Raw genomic sequence first — 22,045 nt, forward strand, 5'->3', positions numbered from 1 at the left:
TAAAAAACTTGACTTTTTACATGAAAAAAAGACTAATTATTATAAAAATATTGACTGTACTGTGAACACTAAATTCTATTTATAGTTTCGTAAAACGACATTTATCTAGAACATTTTCATATGACTTTTTTTTTCCTTTTAATAACTTTTTTCACAAAAATATATGGGTGCACGTGCATACCGCCAGTCCCGGAAAGCTCTCAGTCTCACCGTCTTTGTTAATAACTTAAACTTTTTTTTACTTTAATAAACAAAGAATTTTCAAAAGGTATTGAGATGTGGTTTTGTAAATTAATAATTGTCAACCTCAAAATTGCTGTATTAGTTGAAAGAATTGTTAGACTAATCAACTAATCGTAAAAAATAGTCGATAAATTAATAGGGAGAAATATAATCGTTTGGGACAGCCCTTATATATATACAAGAGTGGGTCATCCAATAACCGGAAGGTCCACTATTCGATTCCCGCTCCATCTGAGTCATGTGTCGTTATGTCCTTGGATAAGACACATCACCCACCTTTCCTCCAGTGCCATTCACACTGGTGTATGGCTGGGCGTCCAGGGTGTGAATGTTTGGTGGTGGTCGGAGGGGGCCGTAGGCACACTGGCTCCCACGCTTCCGTCAGCCTTCCCCAGGGCAGCTGTGGCTACATACGTAGTTTACTGCCACCAGAGTGTGAATGCGTGAGTGCATGAATAATGTATCCATTGTGAGTGCTTTGAGTGTCTGGTTGTCCAGAAAAGCGCTATGTAAATCTGATGCATTAGCTGTTCCCAGTATTTTGCTCTTCTGTACGGAGATGTCAGATGTTGGTTCTGATATCCGATCGAGCCATCCATCCATCTTGGGGATAACTGCTCCAGTGCCCCGATCACTATGATCACGATCATTCAGGATTGTTACATCTATCACAACTGCTGTCTTCCACCACCACAATGTCAACCTGGTTGGCTATCACCAGTTTGTCAGTCTGGATCTGGAAGGCCCACATGACCTTGGACTGGTTGTTATCAACCAGCTTTGGACGTGTCTGCAATCTTGATTCTGGGACCTGTAGTCCATATTTGGTACACATGTTCTGGAACACTAATTCCTGCTACCTGGTTATGCCGCTCCATGTATGAGTTGCCCGCCAGCATCTTACACCCAGCTGTGATATGCTCCATCGTCTCTGGGGCTTCTTTGCACAGCCTGCACCTGGGGTCCTGTCTGATGTGGTAGACCCCAGCCTCTATTGATCTTGTGTTTTGCCTGTCCTTGTAGATTGTATTTTGAATAAATATTATATTTTTTATATTATGACTGCTTTAATGCTCTTGGGAAAATGTAGTCTGTCAATGCAATGTATCACGTCTTATTTTGAATGCTCTCCACCGGATGCAGTTCACATGCTATCCAACTTGGCTTGACTTGCGCGTTTTTCCGTCGGAGCCAGCGGTGGAAGAGAGAGAGAGAAAGAGAAAGAGAGAGAGAGGGGGAGAGAGAGAGAGAGAGACAGGGAGCAAATGTGCACGGCGGCGTCGGCGAGGGAGGGAGTACAGCGTAAATAGGTGCACATCATCATCATCATCATCATCATCGGCGGCGGAGCATCTTCCTCTTCCTCATCCCCATCTCCAACGCCAAGGAGTGACATTCTCTCTCCCGGATAGCGGCAGAAGAGTCCTCAAGCTCCTCTCGTCCATCCACCAGCTCCCGACGCGCACTTTCTTTCCGACCCCCTCCCCTCCGCCTCTCTCCGGACTGGGTTTATTCTTAGCTCGGCTGTAGGAGACTGTTGTCCCCCCCCCGACCCACCAACACACGGCCCGCTTCCGTGGTTCTGCGCCCTTGGGCTTATTTCTCCCACTTTGTTGAATATTTCATGGGGAAAATGGCGATCGGAGCCCCATCGTACGGCGCTCTGTGCCTCCTGTGCATCCAAACTGCACTTCTCGTGTGCGTGTCCACGCCGACCGCCGGGACGCACCACTTCCCGCAGCACTACACGTAAGTAGCAGGCTCTTCATTTTGAGGGGGCTAGGGAGGGAAGTAGGACAGGTGGCCCCTAGAACGCACGCCTTGCTCATGTGTTCCAAGCATGCAACTTCCGTCTGTGATGCTGCACATTATATTATATTATATTATATTATATTATATTATATTATATTATATTATATTATATTATTTTATTTTATTTTATATTATATTATATTATATTATATTATATTATATTATATTATATTATATTATATTATATTATATTATATTATATTATATTGTACAAATGCACGATGTCACCTCCTTGTAGAAACGCCTCTCGTGTTTGTTATTGTGGCCTGGAAATGCCACGTAACGACGCGCGTACTATACGTTCTTAAAACATGGCGATCTTACATTAAAAATGGATTCAATTACATGACAGGAGGATGATGGATGTACTTTGCGATGTCTATAAAGTCACCCGAGGATGCAGCCATACAAAGCAAATGAGTCCAGTCGCATCAAGAAACTTCAAATTGAACGATATAATCTCGTACTTTAGTATGATTCAGCTCAATTCATGACCACAACTTCCTCCTACAAAGAACTTTTTTCAAAAACACTACGGATGTAAAAACGTCTGAAATATTTTGTATTAAAAAATTAATAAATTGAATTTTTGTGACTCGTGGTTAGCACATCTGCCCCACTATCCTGAGATTGTCGGTTCGATTCTCGGCTCGACGAGGGCATCTCGATCTTGCATCAATGTGTTCAAACACTGACATAAGGTCAGTGCAATTTGTTAAGCAAATAAGGACATCTCGTCCGCCTCACAGTCGAGTCTTCCCCGTGCTTGCGTGGGTTTTTTTCCGGCTCCCTCCCTCATCCAAAAACACAAATTTAAAAAAATGTCCATAGGTGTGAGTTTGGATGCTCGTTTGTCTAGATGTGCCTGATTAGATTGGCTGGCGACCAGTCCAGGGTGTACCCAGCCTCTTCCCCATAGTATGATGGGATAGCCCCCAGCTCACTTGTGACCCTATGAGGACAAGCACTGTGGATGGATGGATAAATATTAACGATTATTTGTATGTTCCGGTTTTTTTACCCCCGCCCCCTCAACTGTTCAACTCACCTGATGCTTCCCCCCGCCTGCCCTTAATGAAGCCTGCCTGCACTCTCTGGGGCTTTGTTATTGAGATGATCAAGGTGACTTTGAAGGCAGCGTCACTTACCATTTACCAACGATTAACTCCAAACTGCCGTTAACGGCGCCGAGTCCCCGCGTAATTAAAAACACCCGATGGTGTGAGTGAATTATTCCTGTGTTTCGGTTAGTTTGTGATGATTCACCTTAATCACGTTTTGTTGTTTGTGTTTGTTTAAGAGCATCGTGCTGCTGTATGCTTTTGTAGTCGTGACAGAGATTAAACCTTCATGCTCATTAAGGAAAAACAATATGCTGTTTGATTATGATTTGTGTTCTAAAGTCATCCTAAATGTTACATGCCATGAAATGGAATTACACTATTGGTCCAAGAGCCCAATTCCAATTTAATGCCCACAAACCTTTTTTTGTGTACGTTTCAAGTGACACATTTCCCATATGTTTACTCTGATGGAACACATGAAACATTCCACGTGCTCAAATTACTCATAAATATCAACACAGCAGTAAACAGTATACTATATTAAACATTGCATAGCGTTTAATTGGCCTGGACTGACTCTTTACCCCCCCCGATTTAAATGAGGGTAACCTTCAAAATATGTCATTGGCCTATAGGTCTCCATTTATTTTCTTCATTTAATAATGGGCGCACTCCTAATTTTACATATTTACATCGTATGTAATGATGATTTGAGAAATTCTCAAAGATGTGAGTGCCTCTTTCATGGTGCACGTTAGAATGAAATTTGTATCTATGCATACACTCTAAAAACAGTTGTGTTAAAAATAACACGATTGTGGGTCAAAAATGGACCGATCCACAAATTGGGTCAATTTGACCTACCTTCTTGCGTTGTTTTTTACAAAACAGACCAATATTTTGGGTTGTTTGGGACAATACTACCCATTTTTTGGGTTGTTTTTGCAGAAAACAACCCCAAAAAAATGGGAAAAAGGAAGTTGGGTCAAATTGACGCAAGGAGTGGATCGGTCCATTTGTGACTCAAAATTGTGTTGTCTTTTACCCAACTGTTTTTAGAGTGTACAGTCCAGTACAGTACAATTCATACTATTATTTAAATATACTATTAATAGTATAGTATACTACTATTAACTATAGCTGCTTTTTTTAATTTTAAAGATGCTGTGAATATATATATATATATATATATATATATATATATATATATATATATATATATATATATATATATATATATATATATATATACACATATGTATATGTATGTTTTTATCCAATTGGATGTATATTAGGGGTGTAACGGTGCACTCGCGTGTATGGGTGTATTAATACGTTTCGGTATGGCATGTTCGGTTCAGTTTACTTGCGTTTGGTTCGGTCCACTAAGTAGCGCAAACTTACGCACGGACGCTGACTGTTGCATGCGGGAGAAGAGAGTGGCGGCACAAAAGAGAGAGCCAGAGCTTGAAGGTCCCCACGTACACTGCGGTCTCCTGTTTGGGAACATTCTGGCTTTCCTGTTCTTCATCGCCGATGGGGAAAGGTGCGTGGATAAATCCGAAAGTTGTGTGCCGATATTGCTACTTGCGCGTCTAACATGCACGGCATCATGCGACTGTGAATGTTTCTTAGACGAGGAAGCAAACAGTCTTTTTAGCCCACAACGTCAAACTTAAAGAGCGAGACTTATCATATTGTAGCGTTTTCCAGGAACACGCCGTCAGACGTTGTTTAATTATGAGGTTTTTATTAATCCAAGTACAACTGTTCGCGCTCTTCTTTCTCTGCTGCTCTACTCGCTTGCCGTACGATGCATTCATGAACCTCGGAAACATCACAACTCAGCAACACACAAATCCGACCACAACACAGATAACCCAATTCGTTACAATATGCTGTTGAACATTCAAAGATTTCAATGCCTAAAAAGTGTATACAATTTCGTAAAGACTTAAAAAAAAAATTCATTGTAAAAAGAGTTTTAATATAGTTGCCAATAATTGTAACTGTTATTGTATGTTTTTGTTTTTTATCACAAAAAGTGTATACATATACATATACAACTTGTCTTTAACTTGAATGTGTCATAAGCTTTTGCTGCTGAGCATTTAAAAATTTCAGTGTCTTAATAATTTACTAAATTAAGAGATCTTTATTGTTAGTGTATTTTTTATTCTGGTGTAATTTCTTAGAATATCAAGGTTCAATGGTTCACTTTTATTTATCAATGGTTCGCTTTTATTTATTTTTTCTAAAAAATGTACCATTTACTTGTCATCTTTTCAAATAAATAAATTTGTTTGTTTTTGTCCAATTAACCTAACATGCATGTTTTTGGAATGTGGGAGGAAATCGGAGTACCCGGAGAAAACCCACGCAGGCACAAGGAGAACACGCAAACTCCACACAAGCAGGCCGGGGCCGGATTCGAACCCACGACCTCTGCACTGTCAGGCGGACGTGCTAACCAGTCGACCACATGCCACCCACAATAATTATTTTATTGCAAAAATAACGCAATAAAAACGGAAAACGTATTGCATTATAAAACAAAAGTTTTGTAATAAAACTCAATGATATTGTGTTATTAAGCAATCTTAACTATTCTCGTGATGTCCCCTGGCGGCTCCGTTCTTGTGACCGACGTGAATGTGTTGGCAGGTAAATGCCATGGTTGGTTAAGCAGTTGTAAGCAATTCAATCCACTCACGATACTCCCAGCCGGTAAGTGGATGTGAATAGGAAATTAGCCAGCTAATGAGCTTTAAATAATGTTTATGAATCATGAAACCTTTACCGTTAGCATCTGTAAAGTGCCCATCTCTCGGTACTACACATCGACACAACACCAAGCAGGGAGTTGAAGCAAAGGATGAGCCCGCGAGCCCGTCTGCGGCCTCAGCTCTGAGGTACCTATTAGCTTACAAGCTACCTGGTGGCTAGCGCCTCTCGTCGGTGGCATATGTTTTAACCACCAGAGGCTTTATGCACATATATTTTATGCAGGCATAAGAAAGATTTGTGTATTTGATTGACAACAGTTGATGTGATTGGTTTCAGTAACTTCAGCGGACGCTCCCACAGTATTTCAGAAACAGAGACAGTCGCTTTGATTTCTTATGATTTTGAAGCCTCATTTTGTATATAGGGTGACAGAAAAAAACAGGAACTTTTGAACAATCCAATAAAACTGAGAGTGATGGAAGAAAAATATTTTATTCATAGTAATTAAAACCTTTAAAATATGCAATTTAAGAAACAATGATGGAATTTTCATTTTTTTAAAATTTACGTCCTGTAGTTGGCATGGTCCTGTACGAATGCATTCAAAAACTGCAGTTTTTTGGGATCGCCCTTTACTTAGGGATTTGTTTGACATTTGCCAGGGTTGACATTGTTCTCCCTTGTGTGTCAAATTAACAAGGCATTTTTATTTTTTACTTTACAGGGAAAGTGATTTGAAAACAGCTAAATGCCAAAGAAAAAGTAAAACACACAAATGAATCCTTTAGATGCTCAGTGAGATGATGATGTTGCACATGTTGATGGTTTGAAATCCAGATTTTGTTAGACACTTTTTTGGGTTTAAATTCCCTATTGCTGGACTTTGTAGGTGCTGATATATTTACGCTTCCTCTCATCCGACTTCCTAGTTTTTAATTAAAAAGAACAGATTAGTGTGCCCGTTGTGTGTGTGTGAAGCTGATGTGTAATGGCGCCGTCTCCGCCTCCAGACTGGCTTCTCCCCTTTAAACAAACATTAGTGGCACATTTATGCATTGTATTGATCTGTACTAGACTCATTCATTTTAATGAAATTGATTTTTGCTGACTGATCGTCACAACTAGTCATAAATTAATACCACATATGTTGTCAGAGATGACTGTCTTTTACGCAGTTGTACATTTTTTTTCCCCAAGTTATATTAATACAGCAGAACTTCTAAAGTCGAAAGCCCCCGGTGGTACAATTCGTAGCTCAACAAAACTCTTCAAAAATCAAAAGTTCAAAGTGTTATTGCCAAACAGCAAATATAATACAATACAATACAATACAACTTTATTTATATAGTGCATTTCATAACAGCTACAGATGTAACAAAGCACTTTACCTAACAATATCAAAATAGCAATAATATTCAAGTGAAAGCAATAAATTAAAACACAAATTACTATATACAGCAGACACCGGAAAACAGCAGAAAACTGTCAGTCTCATGTTGGATCAAAAGTCAAAGAATAGAAATGTGTCTTCAAACGGGTTGGAAAATCGTAAAAAAGGAGACATCGGCCCACTGAGCCTCACGAGGATTAGCTCCACAAATGCTTTTTCTTTGGATTTTTGTGATAGGTACCAGTGATGGCAAAGCGGGAAAGTAAATTGTCACTTTTCAATGAATCACCATTTACAAGTATAAATTGTTTTCCCACATGAACATAAATGTGGAACAATATTTTTTGCATTACTTAAAAATGATACAGGGACAGTATCACTCTTAACCCTTCCCATTGGATCTTCATCTTGCTCTGTCAGGCATCTTGGAATGTCGACTTTTAATTTATTTTAGTTTTATTTTAAATTGCCTTATATTTGTCTTTCTTGACAGTTAAAAATGTAAGAATGCTACTTTGCAAAAATAAACATTGTCTGCACAGTTAATAAGGATTTTGTGATGGAAAGATACCGGAAAAAGTCAAATGTACATTATTTTCTATGTGAAAAATGCATCGCTTGTTCCCTGAACAACACGTGTGTGCTCTGGCAGATTTCTTTACTCTCATGTTTAGCCTTTTTTCGATTCACTGCATCTGCCTCCTTTTTTGTCTCTGGAGCAAATCTGACATTCAAAACTGACATTTGTTCTCACTATCACGCTAACACCACATTGCTATTCACATACTATCTGTTCGGAATAGCATAACATAGTTCTGTGAATTTGCAAGATTGGAAACTTTTTTATTGAAAGTAATGGAATAAACATGAATACAATTGGCCAAAAATCGGCAAATACTCTGTGAATGCTGAACCACGACTGTGTACTTACAAAACAAAATGTTTATATGTATGCATGAATAATATACCTTGAATTAATTCCCAATAAGATGATCGATTCATCCATCCATCCATTGTTATACTGCTAATTTTCAATTGTTTCAGTTTTAAATACTTCCCAAATTCCCCATTTTTGCTTCCCATGGAAATTCAATGGAAAATGTCCACACCTTTGCAACCCTTGTAAGGATAAAGTTTGACACTGGTTGACTGCAAGTTTATCCATCTGATCACTTCAGCAAGCATCACAGTTTTCCCCGTTCACATCGTTCAAGCTCTTGTCCAGGCTTACTGCTGCTTTTAAATCATCCCATGAGTGTCTTGATCCATTAAGTAATTTGTTACTTGCTGCGAGATGCGCACTGGCGATCACCATCCCTTTGATCTGCTAATTCCAAATTTGGCTGCCGTCTGATGGAGATCAGCTACCCACTCCCCGCTCGGGGTGCAATTCTGTCCGACCCAAGCAGTTTCACTGCAGAGTTGCTGATGGCAGCCCGTCCTGCAAGTGCTGGCCAGAAATGTGCATGCATAAAGGATAAAGGGGGGATAGTGGGCGGCTGGGGAGGGTTAGTGGTGCTGATGACAAGCCCATGCATTAGCAGATAAAAAGGTCAAGGGACCAGTGGTGGGGCACCCACCACTTAGGTAGGCTACATGCCAGGAAATACTCTCATGCTAGCTGATGTGGGGTTTTCCTTCCAACGCATTAACAAAGCTGTTTTAAGTGTTTGTTGTGAGTCCCCTGAGTACTTCAGGTTGGCGCAACAGCTTCAGAAACCCCCCACTCCACTTTCTTTTAAACCTAAACGCCAAGCTAACGCTGCCGCAGCTACGGCATGCTTGATCCTTTTCACCTCGCATGGTTTAAACTTCCCGTGGTGTTTGAAAAAAAAAAAAATATATATATCGTGTACGTGTGTCGTCTATTTTGTGACGTTTTGGCTGCCGTCGGAGGGCGTGTGTGAGGAAGTGTCTGTCGTCCGTGTGTGCCGCGGGTGACTTCTATTTACGTGTGTTCGAAGTTTAAGCACATACACACAGAAGATAACGTGCGGCTCCTCGAGCCACAACGAATAAAAACGCACGCGCGAAGTTGTCAAGCGGTCAAATATCAAGAGGATGAATTTGGCCGGATGTTTCGAAACAAAAGACAGACGAAAAGCTGTTGATATGCCGCTGATTAGTAATGGCCACTCTTAAGTATGACGTCGTAAATTGGCATTATCTGACTTTTCCTACCGGATGACGTGTGTGATGTTAGTGACTGGCGATCGGGTAAGATTTGATATTATACATGTATGATAAGTTGAGTGAGTGATTAAGAAATACAGTCTACGTTTACATCATATTTCATGCAATGAAGTGATATGTAGGAAGTGTCAAAGTTACTGATTTGTTTACATTAATCTGCACTTGAGTTTGTGCCTTCACAGTATCAATATAGTATGTGTTCACACCACAACTGTGTGGCAGAATTATGTTGGCGTGGTGAACGCTTACCAAACTGCACATCAAAAATATTTAGTAGGTTTATACCTCTAACTGAAGTAGATAAACTGTCTTTGATATGAATTAATGCTTCATTTGCCTTTACCTCAGTATTCTTTAATGCATAACACATCTTATATTGTTTGTTGTAATAAAGATTAATTGTTGAAAATTACATTCGAAAAGGATCTTGAAAAAAAAATGTTCCAACTCACATCGCAATTGCAATGTTTTGGGAAAAAAAATCGCAATTGGATTATTTTCCATAATTGTCTAGCCCTTAGTAGCACTGTATTTACTTACAGCGTTGCAATCGTAACATTGAGGCAACTTAAAAAGTATTGCAAGCATTTGCTCCAGTTTTTTTAAGTGGCCACTTTGTTGCTATCGGCAGAATTCATGGCGCTCAGTATTTTGTCCTTCAATGCCCAGTGCAAAAATTGGCTGATAGCAGTCTTGCCCACAAGGCTGTTTGAATGGCTAATTAGGGCCTGGTGGACGGATTTTCACATTGAACCACCTAAACTGCTTCTTTGCTGAAAGGAACATCATCGCTGTGTTCTGGATCTGCCACCGATGCAGACGCCGACGCAGGAGACGCACTCTGGCTTGAACATTGCCACCCTTGCTTGCCTGCAGCCAGAAAACCACCGAATGATGGGCTCAGGTGCTAATGTGAGTTGATTCGCATTGAACATGTCCCATCTTCTTCTTCTCCAGAATGATTCACTGGGCTGCACGCATCGAGAAGGAGCTGGAAAAAGTTCTTCAGCACGTCACCGGTACTCAGCAAATGAGATCGGTGAGTTGACGTCATGTTTGCAACACTCTGCATTATTAAAAATGACTGTGTGAGTGTGTGTGTTTGTGTGAAGTGTTATTTGAATGGAAGTGGCTGAGTCCCTGCATGAGGCTGTATGAGTGGCAGATGGTGATTGACGCGATCAACATGTTTTCGCCGTGCTCGCCGGTTTTCAAATGCACACTGAAATAAATACTTCGTTACGGCCTCGACGGGTGACTGTGCTGTGGCGTTCTGAATATGAGCTGATAGTCTTTAGCGTGGTGGTGGTGGCGGCATTGATAGGTCACAGCAAGTGAGTTGACAGGGAGGGTGCTGGAGTGAAAGTTAAGGTCAATTACTGGATGGTCACTGAGGGCCCTATATTCGTGCCCAGCACAAGTCTGGCGTGCATCGTGGGGTAAATCTGAACATGGGCAGGCTAGACTCGTTTTGTCTTTTTCGCAGTTAGAAACATGGCGTTTTGGGCCATTGTGGGTGAAAACACAGCCGACTTCATTCGCACCAAACAGAAATGACTCCTCTCATTCCCTTGAAAATTTGCGCGCAGTTCTTGCTTGACATGGCGGAAGGAGAAAGTAATTTGCTGGAGTCTATGCAGGAGGTCAAAGCACGCAAAGTATGTTTATGAGGAGCTGCAAGCGGACTCCTCTGGATGATATAAAGTTAGCCAGGGAGATCGCAGATCACCGCTGTTAAGTGGGTATGTTTTCAAACACTTACTTAGCTACAGTTTTTATTTCACTTGTGTGCAATACATTTCAATTGAATCATTATTTAAGCATAATGATTTATTTTCCTAAATTTATGCACAGTCTTAATGTTCAAACATGTGCATGTACATGTTACAGTTACTTACAATATTAAATATACCTTTTAATATAAAATAAAACCAGTCCGCTGATAGTGTAGTGGTACACACGCCTGAGTTGTGTGCGGGCAGCGTGGGATCGATTCCCGCTCAGTGACAGTGTCTATGTGTGCCCTGCGACTGGCTGGCGACCAGTTCGCGGTGTAGTCTGCCTTCGCCCGTTGACGGCTGGGATAGGCTCCAGCAACTCCCCGCGACCCTATATAGGATAAGCGGTTTGGAAGATGACATGACATGACATAAAATAAAACCTCTTTATTTAGGTACTACTTTTAAATGCGACATTTTAGAAAATTGTCTTAAAGAGGGGAGTCAACCGAAACATATTTTTTTCAAGAATATGTTCCCAGCAGGCCCACTACACGGCATTCGGATTAATTTTGCATTTGTGGAATATAAATTAAGCAGCAAAATGCACTCGTTTTTAGCCATCTCTGAGGGCAGCCATTTTGTCTTCTGTCGACTGAAAATGTCATCACAACTGCTCACAACGACCAATCACGGCTGATCTGTTTTCTGAATCTGAGCCCTGATTGGTCGTTGTGAGCAGTTGTGATGTCATTTTCAGTCGACAGAAGACAAAATGGCCGCCTCCAGAGATGGCTAAAAACGAGTGGATTAACACTTATTCCACAAAGCGAAATATTTATCAGAATGCCCTGTTTCAACTAGTATTACTTGTTATATAAATAATTACTTCTGAATTTTGATGTAAGATTGGGTCTAATTTTCATAACTCCACTAGCACGTTGAGTTGTTCTGCCCATGACTTGACAGCTAGACTAGGCAAATAGCTGCCATTTCCACTTGGACCACACGAAAACACTATTATGTGAAAGTCAGAAACTAAACAGAGCTGCCGCGTTCCCACAAATTAGCGTTAACTATTCACGCTGTGGCGACGAAGTGCTCCATCACACTTGAAAAAAAAAAATACAATCGATGGTTTTACTGCATTAATGGCCGTTTGCTTTGTTCTTCATACTCTGAGCGATTAGCAGCCAATTGCCTTGTCCCAACCCCCAGTCTTCATGGTACCAAAAGCATTGGCCCTGCAGTTGAGGGGGGCGGGCTTAGTAGTGCATTTAGTTTCATTTACACTGCAAGTGTCTAAGGTTTCCACTGTGGCCTCAAGTCAGCGACTCATAGCCGTTCAGTCTCTCGTGGCGTCCGGGTCGCTGCTACGTCTGCACGTCTCGTGCACGGTGTCCATATGGTTGTGTGTTTGTGCACGCGTCAGGGCATTTATCAAGGCCTTTAACGGGAATCGTCACATGGTGTGCTAAATGGCCCAGCGTGCTTAGGATAGCCATTTTCTAAAGGGATGTCTAGCCACACATATGCCTGGTAGAAATCTTGCCAGACTACGTCAGCTGCTCACTAGATCACTTCCTTCTTTGTTCCCCCTGTTCCCCATTTCTCATGCTTATTTTCTTCCCATGGACTAACATCCTCTTAATTGTGTGCCAATTACAGTATATTTTGGGGTTATCGATTGTGGGAAGGGAGAGCTGAGTCGGATGTGGTCTTCTTTAGGTCCCACTGCTGAGGTCTTTTGGGGCGAGAGAGGAAGTTGGTGGACCACAGTATTGGACGACTGTCAAGTACCACAAGATAATCAATTTACAGTAATAAAAAATAAATAAAAACCAAGCCCTATTGAAAATGCTGGAAAACAGGGAGTAGTTGTTGTCCTTCTGGTTTTGGTTTAAATTGCCTATATTAATTGGTTAAACCATAAATATACCATAAACTATGATACTTTAATGCCATATTGTGGTATTTCTTGTGTGTTATAGAAAGATTGCAAAAACTGGAAACAAGTGAGTTTTCTGTGAAAACCTGTATATGAGTTAAAAGAAACAAGTGAACACACTGAACAGGTAAATTTGTGAACAGGCGGTGATTACTCTCCTGAATTTGAATAAAAAAAGGTCCACTTGGACAAACATAGCAACTAACATTTTACAAAGGTATTTCTCAACTGAGTATCATTTCCCATGACAGTGACGTAACCCGAATTTGGAGATAAATCGGAAAACCGCGTAATCTATCACTAACCTGTGCTAATGCAGTCCTAAAGGTCATAAATGTATAGCTAACCAATGAAAAATAGAAAGTATGTCATCTTTGTAAACTGAGGACTTCCTGCAATGCTGGGAACTGCCGTTGTAGTTTGCAGTGGTGTGCAACTGCTCTGCATCATACTGTTTGATATTTGGGTCACCTAATAAAAATTATTATAGTCTTGCATACCCCCCGGAGGCAGTACAGTTTACACTGTCTTGTTGATTTTTTTCTTTCTTTACATGCAATTCAGACTCCGCGTCACTCACTCACATGCTCACACTCACTCAGCGATCTCACAGTAGTGCGATGCCCCCTCAGAATTTGTGACTTTGGCGCCACCCTCAAGGGCACCGCGACCTTCTTCAGCAAGGGAACTGCTGTTTTTTCTGTCATCAGTTTCAGGAAAATCCAGCCCACAAGCCTTATTCAGACTAGAATCTAGATGAACAATTGACCCCGTCACTCATCGGTGAGATTGTTCTTAGTGATCATGTCTGCAGATTGTACGAGGAAGACTTCGCTGATGTTGGTCGCAATCAAGTTGGTCAACAGGATCTTGAAGATAGCTCTAACAAAGGTGATAACACCGATAACAATTGATGTGACTTGTCTCTCCGTTTGAAGAGTTAGAATTAAGGGTTACATATTAATCCAGAGGGCGGCACGGTGTTTGAGTGGTTAGCACGTCCGCCTCACGTGCAGAGGTCGTGGGTTCAAATCCGATCCCAGCCTTCCTTGTGGAGTTTGCATGTTCTCCCCTTCCTGCGTGGGTTTTCTCTGGGTACTTCGTTTTCCTCCCACATTCCCAAAACATGCACGCGAGGTTAATTGGACACTCTAATTACCCCTAGGTGTAATTGTGAGTACGGATGTTTGTTTGTCTCTGTGTGCCCTGTGATTGGCTCGCAACCAGTTCGGGGTGTCCACCGCTTACCATCCGAAGACAGCTGGGATAGGCTCCAGCACTCCCGCGACCCTTGTGAGGATAAGCGGAATAGATAAAGGATGGATGGATATTAATCCAGAATATGCTCAACTAACTTTGGCATTCAGCAAAACAATGCTTTTCATAAGAAGTGAAAGATTTGTCTCACTCGCCGACGGACGGCCATTTAAAATTAGAGGTGGACCGGCCTATAGTATATACAATTTGTTGTCCCCCCGGATAAAAAGGCAAATGACGGATGACAGAAGGGTACCCATGCTTCCGACGGATGATGAATAACGGACGCTCAATTTGTAGTAAGATGCCCAGCTCTGGTTATTGATGAGCTTTGGTATGTTCTGACTTGATGAAAGGAGACATTGAAATGCTCAAAGTCATCTGATGTTGTTTTTCAGGCATGAGATTGGCCAAAATGAAAACACAGGTGTGTGTGGATGTAGATGTTTCTTTATGTTTATCTGTCAATTTTGGTGTCTTTTTGCAAAATTATTTGGTCTACTGATTGGAACTCTACTGGTTCCCAAGCTACAAGAGGGTAAACATTTCAGAACCATCCCTCATTATGAAAAATTGAAGTTATGCACAGCAAACTATAACCACAAAAATGAACGTACTTGAACATCTCTTTGACTGTGTCAATTAAAACTGAGCTTTTTTATCTTTGTAAAATCAGCCAGCCATCTTGCATTGGATCTCATAACGTGTGCTGTTGTACCTAACGAAAGGCCTGGTACGTTTTGTTAGAACTGCAGGAAGTAATGTGCAAAGGAGTTGAACTTTGGAATGGGAGAGTGTGAGGATAGACGAGGACCGTGGGCGACTGTTGGAGTGTAGGAGGAAAGGTTTTTTGAGAGCCTGTGGAGTACCGATGACAAATAGGGTTGAAAAATTAACATGGATGTTGAGGCATTTTGTAATGTTTTTTTTTTTATGTTGTTTATTTTTATTTTGTTTGTTCACAAGGATAGAGATTTGTGGGATGATAGGGATGATTCTTGTGAGTTTATGCATTTAAATGGGAGCATGTGGATGCTGTTTATAGTCTTTATCCTCCAATTATCCTGCATTTGCGTTTGATGTGCTCCAGCGTGCAATGATGAGAAGCAGCAATGGACGCCGCCATTGTTTCCACATCCTCGGGCTTACTCCAAGCAGTTTTAATAGACACACGTGTGTACAGCGCCCACACTCATGCATGCGCATGTTATCATATGCAACATACCGTACTTTCACAGCCATATTATCTGTGAAGAATTCCCCGTTTTTGTCCATTTGTCATTATGCAGTCGCAGCATTTTGCACTTTTTCTGCTGCTTATGGATTATGACGAATGTAAGGAACTCTATAGACCTTAAATCCATTATCTCACAAAGCTTATGCTTAGTGTGTGGAGACTCAATTTATTCCAACTTGATCAGATGATATTTGACATAGGTATACACATCTGGTAACACTCACGATTAAATGCTCCAGGGGCCTCACTGTGTAATTTTTGAGTTTTTTTTTTTTGCGGAATTCATGCATTTGTGAAATAATGTCTTGAGAAAAGAGTTGGTCTTCATTTCCAATCGCACGCCCAATAAAAAAACAAAACACTGCCCTTTATTAACCCTTAATTATATAGCACCTTTCATACTTTAAACCAGGGGTGTGGTGGACGGAGGGCCAAATAAAAAATTTTGCGACAAGCCGAGGGCCGGAATGATAGAATGTTTATTGATTTTTAAAAAAAATTTCCAGATTGGATCGGGTCCTTCGCGCCTGCTGATGATGTCACGCTTTATATTTCTGTAATATATTTCTTTACCTCTATGTTTGTCACCCCCCTAGCTGTATGTTTGTATGTTCGTTCGGAGTTACTAAATAAAAAATAAAATAAAGTACATTACTGCTACTTTTGCGAGGCAGCTTGTACGTCACTTCCGCTTATGACCTGAGAAGAAGCCGCTGCCCGTCTTGTGAAACAAGGTCAGTGGAACATTTGCGTTTCTCCTGCCAAACTGCAAACAATTTTCTGGTTGACTCGGGGTGCAAGATTGTATGAACTGTACATCATCTAAGGAAAACGGAAAAGATCATATAATTGGTATGATGTCTCCAGCTGACTCTATTTTAGAGTGGCAAGGTATGAATGTGGGTGCTCCTATCAGAAAACCTAGGCCCGTATTCCCCTTGACATGTCTATTTATTGTGGTCTGCAACAACACAAAGAATAACCTAGCAACATCATCCAATGCATATCCATTAGTTAACAATATGCCTAAACATTACAATTCACTGTATTAAGCAATTAAACAGCCAAACAATACATACACATTCACACGTTTCATCACTAAAATAGTTAGCATACTAGCCGAAATAACTAACTAGTGTTCATCAACATCACTCACAAGAACATATCAAGGCTATTATGTACAGCAATTAAGTTACCTGACACGAACCTAAATGATGAAACTCACCTTTTAACATTTACACACAACAACAAACGTGGTGAAACACGGGAAATCTGCAACTACTGAGTTTGCTGGCATGAACAAACTACTAGCGAGCTGTGTCGAAGGAGGAAAAAGAAAAGAAACCACGTCTCTCGCTATCAACACTTAGCGCTCGAGGAGCGTTCCATACCTGCTCATAGTGTGGGATATCTCAGCACTACATCGGAACTCAATGAATTTATCAAATGCCAACGATTACTAATAATAAAACAACGTGAGATTTCTAACATGAAATATTTCTTAATAAAGCGTGTTTTACCCCAAATAACTTTTCACCACAATCCGATTCTGAAAGCCACGAAAAGTGAGGTGAAGTCTTCAGTTGGCACGTAGACGATCGAAGGACGATCCTCGCAAAAGTAGCGGTAATGTTCGTTATAACAACAGCCAGAGGGGTGGCAAACATAGATGCAAAGAAATATATTACAGAAATAGTGTAACGAACTGGGTTATCTGTGTTGTGGTCGAATTTGTGTCTTGCCAAGTTGTGTTGTTTCCGAGGTGAATGAATGCATCGCGTGGCTCGCTGGATGGGAGGGCATGCGAGCGAGAGGAGCAGAGGACGAAGAGGAGAGCAGATGCTCTTTTTTGACTGAACGGTTGTCGTACTGTATTGGCGTCGACTGCGGCCCACAGTATCCGGTTGGACTAATAAAAACGTGATAATTAAACTACGTCTGTGTTCTTGGAAGACGCTACAATATATTTTAAAGTGTGATGTCATCGGCAGGCGCGAAGGACCCTATCATATCTGCTACCCACACCGGCTTGCTGCGGGCTGCAGGCCGGATCTAATAATAAAGCAATATCATCCCAGGGGCCGTAGAAAACCTTCACATGTCAAAGTCAAGGCCCGTGGGCCGGAAGTGGCCCGCGGGCCTTGACTTTGACATGTGTGCTTTAAACGCTTAAAAAAAGGTGACACAAAATCAAATCCCTAGCAAGGGGCAACCTAGGTCTGTCCTGGGCCACCCCATACGCATCCATTACGAAAATCAGTTACAGGTTAAACAGAGGATTCAATGACATAACATGGCTGATTACACGCATGGCTGTGGCCGAGTGAGTCTCATGGTTGGAAAATCATTAAGATTAAAATATAAAGGGAAGATCAATGCAATGAATAGATATATTAAGGAAGACTATGGATTATGAGTACTTTCAGGATCTGTATGTACTTTTACCTCCTATCTGTTAAGATCTCACTTCAGCACAATTTATTTTAACCGATAACCAGTTGACATTTGACAGAGATGTCAGCGTCTGAATGTTAAATGGATTTACGTCTTGCCTACCAGCCAAGTGATGGGCACAACAGTTCTTTTGAGTGCACTGAATTATTAGAATCAGTTCACAAAAAAATCTTTCAAAGGATTTGTTCACAGGAAAGAGGGAAAAAAAACAACAATTTACACCCAGGCTCCCGTGAGACATGTCTGTATTCTGCCGACCCCCCTTAGTTGGTGCTCAACCACCTCTTGTTATTATGTTCTGATTAGTTCGTCTTTGATGGTCTGAAAAGCAATATATAAGTGTGATTGACATTGCAACCATGATTTATGTGTGTGTATTCATATATTTATTTATTAGTGCCTGTACTCATGCCCAAATCAGCACTCGCTATTCTCGTTCACATTAACGAGCGAGTCCCGAATCAATAGGAATCGGTTATTTATTGTGCTTTTCCCTTGCTTTTCATACTTCAACAAATGACAAATTTGGCCAAAATATTAACTGGTAAGTGGAATACAGTATACTTGTATATAGCTCTTTATCTTCATCATACATTGACAAAGCCGTACTCACTTATCTCATTTAAACATATCGGCGTGCATACCAGCAGCGCATCAACTCACAGAAGGATTTTGCTTTTGAGTTAGAATAACTTAGTTTAAACTCCAGGGTCCCGTGCCTTATACATTGGCCAATGGCAGAACCTTGTATGGTGTTTTTTCTTTGGTCCTATCAAATCTATTAAATTAATCCCCATTTGTGTTGTACCAGGCTGTAGCCTCACCCTAGCTAAGGTAAGCCAGTTCCTCCCCCAGGTCCGGCCAGCAATCACGTTTCTGAACTCCCTTTTGTGTGTATTCCCATACACACGCAACTATTTCCAGGTGTCTGCTCAGATGTAGCCCGTATGTAGCTTCCACGCATGTGCGGCCCCACGTAGAAAGGAGATGGAACGTCAGTATGCTATGACACATTCTGACTCGAATGGGGAGTCTTTTACAAGCTTTGTAAAAAATTGTAGTTGAAAAAAATATGATTAATCATGATTAATTATGGAAAACTTTGCAATTAATTAGTTTTAAAAATGTAATCGTTTGATGGGACTAATACATATACGGCACGGTGGTCGACTGGTTATCACGTCCGCCTCACAGTTAAGAGGTCGTGGGTTCGATCCCGGCTCCGGTCTCCCGGTGTGGAGTTTGCATGTTCTCCCTGTGCCTGCGTGGGTTCTCTCCGGGTACTCCGCTTTCCTCCCACATTCCAAAAACATGCATGGCAGGTTAATTGATCACTCTAAATTGCCCCTAGGTGTGATTGTGCGTTTGTCTCTGTGTGCCCTGCGATTGGCAGACAACCAATTCAGGGTGTCCCCCGCCTACTGCCCGAAGACAGCTGGGATAGGCTCCAGCACGCCCCACGACCCATGTGAGGATAAGCGGTAAAACATTTAAAAAAAGAAAAATCAGAATCAAGAGTAATTAGGAACTGGAATTGAATCGAGGAAGTGGACTCGGAATCGCCCAAATTCACGGTGCAATATCCCAAGAAGCCCTGAAAATTTGTCAACCATGCTTCCACAACCGCCCCCCTCTTTTTTTGCATCCCTTGATTACTGGAAATTGTAGAGTGATACACATCCACATGAATGCGTGTGTGTGTGTGTGTGGGGGGGGGGGGGGTGGGGGTGTGTGGGCGTGTGTGTGTGTGTGTGTGTACACGCACCCACGCACGCACACACCCACACAAACACACACACAAGCCTGGAAGGAGGGCGGGGATCCAATAGTGCTTAATGGCTCTTGGATTCACTCCAGTACAGAGGAGATTAATGTTTAATTTCATAGACATTTTGTGTCTTGGCATCACTTGCCCTTCACGCTGGCTGTGTCTTTGTGTGGTCAGCTCGCTGCCTGCAGGTTTATCTCGACCCCGTTTCTCGCTACACCTTCAAAGATCTGCGTCACAAAGCGGATAAGGCAATTTTACGGGAACTATGGGCTCTATTTTCAAAGTTGCGTAAAAACTGGCACATCTTGATTTTCGTAAAATGCAAGCCTCGTTTAGCGTGTCTCGGAATTTGGCAGAAGACACTGCGCCATGCTGGGCGTTCCAGTGGACCGAGGGCGTTTTCTTTTACACATCCCCGGCGTACATCATTCACCCGTGGAGGTCTGCTGGCAATCCCTTCTAAATGTTCATTGTGTGCATCGATCTTTTGCATGGACTTCCCGAGTCCATTTAAATTTCCGCCATGTACAGTAGACTGCGACTTTCCGTTAAATTTAAAGAGAATAAGAGGAGCCACTTTAATTGGCTGGGAAGCAAGTCGGCTGTGTTCATCCCAACAAGTGGCACAATCGCCCATTTCTAAATGCGCGCTTCTGCAAAGATACCAAAAGAAAGAAAACTCTGTCCGTGCGCAAAGTACACTGGGCACACCTGTCCCCAAATCTCAGACTCAAGGGGGGCAAATGAAATGCATGGGGGGCCCTATTATGATTAAAACCCCACAGACAGCACTTACTTTGCGGCGTATTTGTGATGCTGCCGTACTCTCTTTGCGCATTGACAACTACTGGCAAGTGTTACCATAGACTAGGGATTCTTAACCTTTTTGTTCTTGGGGCCTAACTTTTCCTGTACAAAATGTCCTGCAGTTAATTCAGAAATGATTGTGTTGCCTTATTATTGACTTACTATGTTTGTATTCAATAACAAAATTGAATCCACTTACAGTTTAAAAGGTTAAAACGTTAAACATTTCTCTGTAAGAAATGAGTTACTTAGTTAAAACAAACGATTAAATTAAGCACCAATCCTTTTGAGAACAATTTCGCCTCAATGTGATAGAACAGCCAGCCATGATTCGCCAATTTTTCAGCCAATATCGATCAGCTGAAAATCATGTGATCGGCCCTGATTTCTAGATACACTCCTACGATCCGAACGGGACACATGCGGCTCGAACCCAACAGTTGAACTGAACCGATTAGAGTAGACGGTTATCAAAATCAGTTCCACACCTAGCTTCAGTTTTCGGTGGGATCCGTTACCTCAACGAGGCACTGTAGGGCGTTGCATGTGTGCACAAAGCCTTGAATGGATATATGATAACAGAAAAATCTGCAGTATAGCATGACTGCAATAGGGGAACTGCGAGGGATTGCTGTAGTCACTCAAAGCCACCAAAAGCCAACCTGTCTCTAAAGTGCACTATGGGATTTCCCTGCTATCGCTGACGGGAAAAACTTCCAATAATCCGTCTCAAATGTAGCAGATCACTTCTGCTCCTGCTTTCCCCTAACTAACTCTTACACCCCTGCCACACTGCAACTGATGGTTAAAAGCTTCTCCTCTTCACTGATCCATCAGACGACCAATGCCATGAGGTAGGGATCGGTGCCATTTGTTGCTCGATTCAATGGACCCCGTTCTCCTGTGTACAGTTTACAGGAAGAGTCAATGGCTCCTCCTCCTCTTCCTCTTCCCACTGTGAGAAGTTACCTTTAAAGGGTAGAGAGAGAGCGCTACAGAAATCAGGCCTCCTCCCTTTCTCCCCCTTACTCCTCAGATGTTACACGACGGCAAATTGTATCTGGATGAGTGTAAACGCCTTGTGTAGGAGCGATACACGGCGGATCCCTCTCAGCTTTGAGTCTCAAGTAGACTCACCATGAAGGGAACGCATCTGAGGTTACCTCTGGTCCTCATATTAAGATTGATTTGCAGTCGATAGCATTGCAGTGCGGCTGGTGGTAAACTTTGACAGGCTGACAGTGTTTTCTGTTGTTTTTTGTTAGCGTAATAGCCTAATTGCCCAAGTCAATTAAAATACTCATGTGCTCGCTAAAAATGATTTATTGTCTAGTCTTAAACTCATAAATTGAGGCTCCACCGTGATTGAATTCATGTTATTGATGGAATGTGTTCGATGTTGGTGGCTCACTTATTTGTTTGCG

At 41.7% G+C, this 22,045-nt stretch overlaps 1 protein-coding gene across 5 annotated transcripts in view; it reads left to right on the forward strand.

The window, feature by feature from the left end:
* The first annotated feature begins 1,485 nt into the window (after positions 1 to 1,485).
* Positions 1,486 to 22,045, forward strand: part of cacna2d2a (calcium channel, voltage-dependent, alpha 2/delta subunit 2a) — a 193,893-nt gene continuing 173,333 nt past the window's right edge. For 3 of the 5 annotated variants that reach the window (XM_086041898.1, XM_086041900.1, XM_086041901.1), the window contains exons 1-2: positions 1,486 to 1,992; positions 10,387 to 10,468. In XM_086041898.1, coding sequence (XP_085898024.1) covers positions 1,868 to 1,992; positions 10,387 to 10,468 — 207 coding nt within the window. In that variant the 5' untranslated portion in view covers positions 1,486 to 1,867. Of the gene's footprint in view, positions 1,993 to 4,537; positions 4,666 to 9,126; positions 9,454 to 10,386; positions 10,469 to 22,045 lie in introns of those variants that run through there. The other 2 variants (XM_086041899.1, XM_086041902.1) reach the window with 2 other exon arrangements.

The sequence above is a fragment of the Filicampus tigris genome, chromosome 9 (genome assembly GCF_054856515.1).
Source record: "Filicampus tigris isolate MCC_2025a chromosome 9, RoL_Ftig_1.0, whole genome shotgun sequence".
Classification (NCBI taxonomy): Eukaryota; Metazoa; Chordata; class Actinopteri; order Syngnathiformes; family Syngnathidae; genus Filicampus; species Filicampus tigris.